The sequence below is a fragment of the Hypomesus nipponensis genome, chromosome 28 (genome assembly GCF_054491055.1).
Source record: "Hypomesus nipponensis isolate SF chromosome 28, ASM5449105v1, whole genome shotgun sequence".
NCBI classification, from domain to species: domain Eukaryota; kingdom Metazoa; phylum Chordata; class Actinopteri; order Osmeriformes; family Osmeridae; genus Hypomesus; species Hypomesus nipponensis.
In genome coordinates this window covers 13,196,379-13,207,343 of record NC_140388.1, presented here as the reverse complement: position 1 = coordinate 13,207,343, position 10,965 = coordinate 13,196,379, and the positions used below count along the sequence as shown (strand labels likewise).

The 10,965-nt window shown below is 40.0% G+C and overlaps 1 protein-coding gene across 1 annotated transcript in view; it reads right to left on the bottom strand.

Moving 5' to 3' along the window:
* Window positions 1–6,179: 6,179 nt before the first annotated feature.
* The window catches only part of arid3c (AT rich interactive domain 3C (BRIGHT-like)), a 61,998-nt gene continuing 57,212 nt past the window's right edge, over window positions 6,180–10,965 (bottom strand). Inside the window, exon 9 of the mRNA XM_084694716.1 lies at window positions 6,180–10,290. Coding sequence (XP_084550842.1) covers window positions 10,109–10,290 — 182 coding nt within the window. The 3' untranslated portion in view covers window positions 6,180–10,108. The remainder of the gene's footprint in view (window positions 10,291–10,965) is intronic.

The window sequence follows — 10,965 nt, the reverse complement described above, 5'->3', positions numbered from 1 at the left end:
AGTACAGTACAGTATACACACACACACCACCAAGCCACCTGAGAGCACTGGCTTTATTAACCTCAGCAAGGCCTTTATTGACAGGAGGCCAGACAGAGGCAAGACCCCCAATTATTGCTGAAATCAACCCCAGCTAGTTTCCTCCTAAAGCAGGTGATGTGAGCTGCTGTGTGGGGCAGCAGAAGCCTTGTTAGGCTGCTAAGCGAGGCCTCCTCTGGGACCTGCCTTTTCAGATCAGTCTGTGAGCGTTGCTATACTTGTCCTTAGCAAGAAGCCAATCGAAGGCCATGGATGTTGTTGCTGCCATGCCAACCCCAGGAAACGGCATCATAAAACAGACATTTGTTGGCCTCCTGATTCCAGTAACCTGGGGTTGTTAGGTACAGCAGTGTTTAATCAAGGGGCCTGTTGGAAGGTTATGTTACATGGTAGATCAAGATGTTAGCATCTATATTATGCAACATTAGTTCTGTTTGTGAAAACAATGTCATAACGCGTACGTTTCATAAGGTAATTATTTTGTATTTTGAATTTAATAAAGTAGGCTAACAGAAATCTCTGGTGTGCCCCATTACTCAAATATAAATGAAAGCACAAAGACTGAAGCAGTAAGATAATATGTATTCATTCAGGTAATAGCTTGAAGAAAATGACAACTTCCTCAGACAACGACAATCTTATCAGATAGAAGTGTAACTAATCAACTTTCACAGAAACAGGAAGAGGAGTACATTCAATTACATAAAAACTGCATATGAGTGGCAGTGGAGGCAGTCATAGTTCCAGACCATCTAGCATCTCTTTAGCAGAAAATGGCAGCTCTTTAGCTCTGTAATGCTTGAATTAGCTCATGGCAGTATCTGGGTAGATGCTCAAATGTATCTCCTATCTGGCTTAGTGAGTGGATGCATTCTTCAGGAGTTAGCTTTCCACCAGCTAGCTTGTCTCCCTCGTGGGAGCGCCCCTCTACCAGGAGGATTTTGTTGCTTTCTCAAGGTCACCACCTGTTTCCTATTGGACGTTTTGGTACAGCAAGACATACCTTTATTCATATTTCCATGATAAAGTTAAGCATGTTTGTGTGAAGCTCTAAATGCTCTAATAGTTTGTGATAAATCTGTGAGAATGTTTGGAGTGTACACACCTGGCCTGAGGGCTTGGGCAAACACTTGTGTGAAATGCGATTGTATTTGTTGTGATTAAGTCAGGGTCTGTCTGGAAGTTGTGTCGTTAAGAGTATTATGGGGGCAGTGGCTGAGAGCTGATCCTGACAGCAGAGGGGACTTTTTTCTGCACTTTCGTTTCTGTATCCGTCTCGCAAACCAAAATGTCTTGGGACATTATCAGATTGCCGACTAGTATTGTTTTAGTTTCAACCAATTCAGTAGCTGGTAACATAAAAGGAGGGGGTTGTGTGTGTGTGTGGGTGGGGGTAGTAGAGCAAGATCTTCATATCTTTTTGTCAGCAGCGACCCTGAACATGCTCGCTGTCCTTCTTGTAACCCTCACCCCCCCCCTCCTCCGTTTGTGAGGTGAAACAGGCAGTGAGTGGGAGCTGTGGGAGGTGTGCAGCTGCTGTGAGTGGGACTGTCAGCATGTTGGTGGTCACACATTCATCTGGAGATGCCACTTTGTGGATCTGTGTGTGGTTTTAAGCATATTTGCATATTAAATGCTTCATATCCTCTCGACCCGAAGCTAGACTCTGAATCACACTCTGCATGCCTGGTCAGTAGCAGGCAGTACCTGTGACTGTTCGTGACTGAGTGTTCGGAGCATAACCGAATAATGTCTTGAAATAATTGAGTTGTATAACTTCTGTAACTTTTTTGTAATGTATTACAAAATTCCTAAGTAGCTTTGATATTGTGCATGATCTTGGATTACAGTGTAATGGATCACCCAATTCTGGATATGATTATTTATATTTTTTTACAAAACAAAATGTTTGAAAAACAAACAAACAGAGAAACACCAACAATACTTACAAACCTAAAACAATATTTTGTAAAGAATATTTTTTACCCCACTGTTTTTTTAACAAATATTTATTTTCTTCCAAATTCTGATCATCTTATTAGCTAAGGATCAAATTGATTCAAAGTTGCCAAATAAAATCAACCCTGTTGACACAGAGCATGGTAGATCTTAACACTGCCAATAATTTATTTGTAAATATTGATCACATGCGAGTTGCTAAGGGTAACCATAGCAACCTTAAGATGCCATCTTGACACCAGTGTTTGGTGCCACGGAAACTAGAACAATATTGCTGACATCTTTACCACAACCATCAGCACATGCGGCACAGGTTTCAAAACAAATTCTGCTGTTTTACACTTGATGGTTGTATGTAAATCATTGTTCTACAGTTGGAGATTATTGTACACACAACCAAAACCTTAAGCTCAACCAGGTGCTTGGCACAGAAATGACGACAATAGGGAAACTAAAGAGTATATCCACACATTGAATTGATGCCTTAACGCTTAAAGCATCTTTTGTCAACCAGCTACCCCTGGTGTCAAACTAATAATGCATCACCCACCAGTAGAGTATGAAAGCACTTATTTTAGACGACAGGCCTTGGACCATGACCTAGATATCCGTTGGCGAAACATAATCCCATCACTATATATTAGGTCCCACTCCTAAACCCTCGTTAAGAACTGGAAGGTAGCCCACTCCACCTCCACCTTTTGAGAATTTGTCCTGATTTATCTCAGTATTACTCAGAAAATGCCTTCATCAGTCCTTTCATCACGGGTTATTTGTGCTGGTATTAAAAGAAGCATTTACTCATTGCCTGACTCACTGTCTGACTTCCAGTGTCTGAAGTTCACACTGACTTTATGAAGTTATATTTACAAGGTGAAGCCCAAGAAAGAGACTTATTCAGCATATTGGTTCATTGAAACATACTTCATGGTGCATATGATCACTCTGGGGAGTGGGTGATAGTTGGTGATGTCTCATACTAGTATTGCATTACAAATCTGTGTGTGTGTGTGGAGGTGGGGGGGGTTGTGTGTGTGACCTCAGACGCCAGACCTACCTCATCATTAAAGGTGGGGGCAGCATGGACTTATCTAACTAGTGTTGTAGCATGAAGAATGAGCTTGTCAGGTTACCTTTGAAGCCGCTCCTAACCCCCAGCCCTGTACATTTGGGCTAGCCCAATAAGTATCCTCCCAGTTCTGCACTCGACACCACGCCCAGGGGTTAGACTTGACATGAGAGAAAAGAAACTTGATCCCTTAACCAGGAAAGCGCCAGGTTATCTAATGTGCCAAAGAATTTTCAGTCAATGGAATGTTGTGGGTGTTCAGTGACTGAACAAATGATTCAGCTGAATAGTACCGGTAACCTGTGTGAATTCCTCAATAATACCTACTTGGGCCAAGGTATTTGATTGTGACCAACAGAACAATAGACTGCAGTTGAATGCTGTTTGACAAACAGATGCTCTTACATTGTGACATGTTCTGTCAGTGCCAGTGACATTTAGAGAAAATCTTACCAATGCAACTTCTTCCATGCAGCAGGCAAAAATGCATCCGCTGGTCTTTAGACATGTTTCATGTCTCTGAAGGTGTGTTTGCTGCTGTAGCTTATGGACGAGTCAGAAGGTGTCATGAGAACAGAGGGCTTTCAAAAGCCTTTTTTATCCCTATTAATGGATAACATGCTTTTGGCCTTGGAATACCCAACCTCAAAGCGCTATATAAAGCCCCACCTCTCTCGTCAATGTAACATAACTTTGTGCACTCAGTACAAATCTTTATCTTAAAACCCTATGGAAACATGAATACATTGTGCATTCAGCACACCTGGCTGTCAAAGCTGAACACCCAAGCAACACAATCAATCACAAAACACAAAACTTAGTTATAGGGGATCAAACATATTTTCAAACAGCCACAATGGCCATTTTATTAGATGACAATATTCGTTATTGAGTCTGCAGTTGCCTGTGATTTGGCCTTCAAACTGCATTGAATCAATGACATTCCTTTTTTCATCTGTATAGATATTCAATAAGAAAACATGTATTTTTCATTAGGTTCCTATGCTCTTAAGTCCCAATACGTCCTTGAACTGGCTAAGGGAGAAAATACAATTCAGGTTGCCAAATCAAAGCCTGCATGTGCTAAACAATAGCGCTTAACATATCCTTTTATCTGTTGACTTTGAAACCACACACACTATTATAAATGTTTGCACATGGACACATCACAGACCGTCACAACATATTTTCTTTTGGTTACGTTCACATCTATTTTTATCAAAGTTGAGTTGATATAAGACAGAGATCAAAGACTTTTTGGAAATAATTGCTCATGGGGGTAGAAATTGACAAGGGAAGAAAAATTAAGTAAATTAATTAATATTCCAGTCCTTCAGTTGTGCAGGTATGTGCTGAAGTTGCTAATTGATATTGACAGAACAGGAGCCAGTCTCAGATCAGTGGTGCAAATCTGCCCTGACAGCTAGGAGGTGAGTTTGGTGTGTGGAATTCCACTACAGAGGTGAGAGGTCACCTTAGAAATCAATGGCCACTAAAATAGCACATGGGGGAGACAGCATCTCTGTGTGTCTTATTGATGGGTCATCACACAGAAATAAGAAGCTTGTAAGCATAAGAAAATACCTGAGAGCTACTAGACCCTGGAATAGCAGGTTTTATTTTTTAAGATTAGAATATAAGTACCACATCAGTAGCTGTTACCAGTCCCACACCAGTAGCTGTTACCAGTCCCACACCAGTAGCTGTTACCAGTCCCACACCAGTAGCTGTTACCAGTCTCACACCAGTAGCTGTTACCAGTCCCACACCAGTAGCTGTTACCAGTCCCACATCAGTAGCTGTTACCAGTCCCACACCAGTAGCTGTTACCAGTCCCACACCAGTAGCTGTTACCAGTCCCACACCAGTAGCTGTTACCAGTCCCACACCAGTAGCTGTTACCAGTCCCACACCAGTAGCTGTTACCAGTCCCACACCAGTAGTTGCTGCTGACCTCCTGCAGCGGGTCAGTCAGCAGCACCCTCCTCCAGCAGGAGAGCAGCATCAGCAGGAACCAGCTCAGTCATCTTCCTCCTCAGCTCCAGCAGGCATTACGCATGTAATGTAGTCAGACCCAAACAATTTAGGAAAGCAGTGACATGTTCTGTCTCCCTCTGCAGATCTTGTCTACCCCCTTCAACCCAGATTGATGGTTCGCCTTACTTTATAGTAGCGCTATTGATCAGCAACACCATTGTCAGTGGTGCATAAAATTAACACTGTGTTATAGGAGCATGGATTTCTGTCAATCTCTGACAAGATAGCCCATTATTGGACAACCACCCCTAATTTGTTTTTGTTTATTCAGAAGTATAAAGTAACACCGAACGAGCCCTGATAATAACTCAATTACCTGCAAATCCCTGCAAGCCCATCAACGGCCACTAATCTTTGCTGGCACTAATTACATCAGGGTTCTCAGCCTTAATTAACCAATCTTTACTCCATTTTAGCCGCTTAATTCTGCACACATTGAGACATCATTAGTTTAATTGCCTACATTTGCCAAATTGTACTTTGACCTTTGTCCTGCATAGTAGACAAGTTCTGCCTCTTGCCCCAGCACACTGAGAACACTAATTGGCTATTTGTTGTTAAATTCTGACGTCTGCATCTGGAAAATATGACCATCCACTCTTTTTATGCAATCTTAGTATATGCCAACATGGGAATTGTACTGTAATGCTACTAAAAGTATCATGTGACATTAGTTATCTTTTGGACTTGCTATGCATTCTGTGGCTTAAACAGCTTTTTACATTTTACTTGCACAAGGTGAACTTGGTATGGATTTGATTACTTCAGGGTGCCTTATTGGGCAAATGAAAAGCTCATGTTCCTGTAGTTTTTCCAATATCTGAAAGTGTTGCATGAATAATCTTTTTTTTCCTCAGGAAGCCCTCTGTTTTTTATTATATCAGCCATCTTACAATAACATAATTTTTATATTATAAAGGTAGTTGCAAAACAATCCTCATTGATCCTACTTTATTTACACTTGAATAAGTATGTTGCATCTCCAAATTATCTACAGTAAATCTATTTTTAAAGGTGAAACTCCTTGACCTAAACAAAGAACAAATAGAAAAAAGAAAAAGCAATCACAATGAAGTTAAAAGCAGTATTTTATTTCTAAATATGCTACAAATCAAAATGGCAAAACAAAACATCTCTTTCACCAGTTTTTTTGTATGTTTTTAACCCCTGAGCACCACAATCCAGCAGTCCCACTACGCACTGGATTCATCCAAAAGGTAAATAAAAGAAATATTATATATAAAGCTTTATACACAGCGAATAAACTATTATAGTATCTAAATTCTACCAGCATAGCATAAAATACAGTAAGTAAACCACATGTTATTTAAGTAAGTCCATAAGTGAAAGTTCTTTATTTTTTATTTTTTATTTTTTACTAAAGCCTATGCTGATTCATCTCTCTTCTGTATTTGGTTATATTATTTTACAAAGTGAGCTTGGTTCCTGTTTCTAAGGATCTTTGGTTGTAAGAATGATAGTGATTGCATGTTCTTGTTTCACAGTCAGCAAACTGTTTCACTGTCCAACAATTAGCAACATTTTCAATTGTATTTGCCTTAATTGTGTAGGAAGGGATGAAGAAAACACAGTCATGAGAAACTGTGCCAGTGCTGTCTTCAAAACAAATAACTCTGATATGTCTATCACAAGCAAAATAAAACTTTATTGTAAGAGTAAAAATAAAAAGTAAAGAGATGTGCGCATCATTTGTGCCCTATGTACTATGTACTTTGCACATACATAGTTGTGCTATGAGTCTGTCCTTCAGTAAAATGCATCTTCACAAACAATTATGGATAGTTGGATATTGTGATGTTGCGTAGTTTTGCTATGATAAGGATGGATTAAAAGATTTTACATTCATGAGTAACATGTATACATTTTTGCAGTCTTAATATGATGCTAAAAACAAATCCTGGGGTGGAGGAGGAGCTCATCCATTGGTGGAGTTGTTTAGGAACATTTACGCATGATTAACATGCAAGGTTTGAGATGTAGGCCTGGAGCAAGACCTGAATGACCTGAATTGAACGTTTTTGGTTTGTCTAATATTAGGCCAAGTGTAGGTAAAAGACCCTTTATGATATTAAAAGATACTCTTTGAAAAAGGTGACTGACACATGTAGCCAGACTGTATTTTTGTGGGGGAGTGGGGGGAGTGCTTTCTAGCACCAAGCTTCATAGAAAGTCACATATACAACAAAAAATTACCACAACATGACTCTCAGAAAAAGCCCACATAATGACCTGATTTATGAAGAACACATTTCAAGTAAACACTGGAATTAACGAATACAACCACCTTCAATACCAGCACTGACACCTGACATTTTCAATTATTTCCAGTTTGGTGCTCGTCCTCTATTGCGATTTGTTTGATTTAAAAGTTGGACCAAACTTTTGTTACATTTAGTTACATGTGTCATAGCAACAGTAGAATGCCTGCATCGGTGTATATTGTGAATAAATCAAAACAAAAACAAAAAAGCAGTGTTGCTTCACTCCTTAAATGGTCCACCTACTTTGCTTCAATACATTTGTTTGGTTTTTGTGTTCAAGCAAATACATGTGTATTGACTGTGAAGGCTACACTTAGAAACTGGCAATTAAGTATGTGGTCGTGTGTTGGCACAGTCTATAACGAATGAGGTAGATGTGTGTTCATAAAATATTCCCTTCTTTGGTATAACTATACAAAATATGAAAAAATCCAGTGAATTGTTGAAACACATTGATTTTCAAGTGGCTTTACAATAAAATAATATAAATGAAATATATGAGGTATATTTTGTATTTATATTCTATTATGTATATATACAGTTAGATTTTTGAGGTATCTGTCTGTGATAGAAAACAACTCCTTAAATGGATTCAAATAAAGTGGTGTAGATGAATGCAAGTTTGAAGCCCGAGGTCAAACATCAAAACAAAATAAATACAATTTGAAATTATGTTTTTAAAGACTTAATAAAAAGATATATATTTAAAAACTGTTTCCCGTTTCCCTTCATAATAGAGAATGTATCTTAAATCTTTATGAAACAACCCAGAGAATTTGAGAGCAAGAGAAAAAAGAATGAGAGAAAGAGAGGGTTTAACTTTCTATCGTTAGACACGAGTGCATTACAAAAAGAGAGAGAAAAGAGCTGTATAGTAATGATATGAAGCCACTGTGTGATTGGTGGTTTGATAATCACTCCAACACTGGTCTCTGGCTGCATGGGCCATCTCAACTCAACACGTGGTAAACTGCTCATCATTCCTACCACCGTCAGATTGGCATTGTTTTGCAAAAGACTTCTCCCACCTCATACCAGTTGATACCAGTCCGGATTTGTGCTTATAGCTGATCGTAAAAAAAAACTTCCCTAAACTTAACTGGTTGATTGATCCTGGTATGGGTTTTGGATGCTGATGGAAATGTGTTTGAAAAACGTTTGTTAAAAAGAGCCATGCAATCTATACAGCATATCTACTCCTTTTGAGTATAGGTTTTGCAAAAAGCTTTGACAATAACCACTAGTTGAGCATTTTGTAGTCTTGCTATTTAGTACAACCAATAAATGAGAAAGGCATTTAAATTAAACAGCCACTCACTTATCTTAAATATCAGTGCCACTTCTGCCTCAGGGCCTCATTTACTAACAGGATTGCGCCCATTTCAGGTGTAAAATAGCGGGTAAAGACATAAAACCGTATTTACAAAGGCAGCGCACTTGAGTAAAAACACAGATTACCGCTGCTGGGAGGGTATAAGGGAAAGTGGGTGTGTGCCGCAAAGAGATGGGAGGAGAGGTGTGTTTCTTCCTTGTAACATGTTAATGTTATCTGTAACTTAGTGAACCAATATTTCTATCTCCTGTTCGCTGAACCTTCTTTTCCTTGAATCACCCATGGTGGCATGTAACATGCAGACGATTTCTCCCGTCTTTTAACGGCACGCTAATTAACACTAAAGGGCAGACTAAGGCGCTGATTGCCTGACGAGGGTCTGATTTGATAAATACCACGCAAAATGCGTAAATACACCGTGCGGTATTAGCGGTTGGGCGAGGCACAGATTAAGCTGCGGTCGCAATGTTAGTAAATGAGGCCCTCAGTGTCTTGTTCCACAGTTTCAAACATTATATCCATATCAACTTCGATATTGTGTTTAAACCCACATCTTCAATAGATAACATCATCATGGTGATATCTTCTCTATATTAGAAAAAACTACAATTCCTTGATTCTGTGGGATATGCTTTGTATGAAATATTAATGATATTACTCTAGTTTGATCATTTTGTATTATCGCTCTCTTTTTATGCTATGCGCTTCTCTTAAGCTCAACATATAAGCTTCGTCTTTGGTATAAGCTCAAAGCAGCAACATTTACTGATTTGGAAAATAACACAGGTATTAATCAGAGGTCTGTGATATCGAATGGCAAGACATACTCCCAAAGCCAAGGGGTAACATACCCAGTAGATCAACCAGTTTCTGTTTAGCTTGAGGTCAAAGGGCAAGCTGCCTGGTTGTCTGTAGGCATTGCAGCAGAGAGTCAGCGTCCTCTTGCCTCGGTGCCAAAGTCCCGCTGTTTTTGGTGGCCGAGGTGTCACCGCATCGACGAGTCACTCCACGTTCAATGAAACTGCTCCAAATCGAGCAGCTGGTCTCAGGAAACCGAATAACAGCGATTTCATTCGCATACACACACAAAGGTGAAAGGTCCTCTAAATACATCATTATTCAGAGCTCGGATGAGGCGCAGAGTACGAACGAGAACGTTTATTTCTTTCTACAGATTTTTTTTTCTTTTCTTCTTCCCTATAAATAAAACTGTTGTTTTCCTATAAATTCTTTCGATTTGGAATAAGGGAGCTTGTGAAAAGGAAGGGAGGGACAGGGTAAAAAGCCAGCTTCGAAAACAAAAAAGTCTCTCAAAATATCTCAGACTGCTTGTTGTCTTGGGGAAGGATGGGGAGGGGGGCTGGGCGGGCAGGGGAGGAGGCAGGGAACTCAGGGAGAGGAGTTTCCAAGTCCATGGATCGAGGATGAGGAGGAGGTTGAGGATGCAGAGGAGCAGGGTGGCTGGATCTGTGAGGGCAATCCTGGACTGGTCTTTTCCTGAGAGCTGGTGTGGTTGCCTTGGTGACTGCCTGGCATTCCTGGAATGGTTGGTCTCCGAGCAAACAGGACACCTGGATAGTCAAAAACAAATCAAAATTGCGTTGAAATAAAAAAAACTGGTATTATTTTTATAAAAACTCATGCACATCGGAGGCTTATGTCAGTACATGATAGGGACTAAACTGAACCTATAGATAGGTAAAATAACAGTCGACTAAAGATTCTGTCCAAAATCAACCCAAAGTCTTTCAATCGGTTTCCTCTCCTTCACATTCCAAGTCTACAGGGCCCTCCCCAAGATTACAGTCAGCCTAATTAAAGTAGAAGTTAAGTGGGGGGCTAGATCAACTGGATCAAGCTTCACCTCACTGAACACCGGCTTTAGAGAAAAAACTCTCGACTAAATATGATAGCCACTTCAGGTCCAATGGAAGTTTCCACCAGGCTTATGGCATGACATGTATTGCCTATCTTTAGGTAATTACCGCTCCTCCGCTCGAAGGCACAAGCGGTGGTTCTTGGGGCTAAACTGGGAGGCCTTCTATCCCAGGCACGTAAGACAATAAGCCCCATCGACCTCAAATCCACAGGCCCCATTTTAAGATATTTAACTTTTTTAACACTATTGGACTGCCACTTCATTACAATGGATTTTATAGCAAAGACATCAAATTGCGTGGAGGACTAGGCACAGGGTGCTGCTATAACTTATTGAATTTCCTGCCTGCAATTACATCAGCAAACGG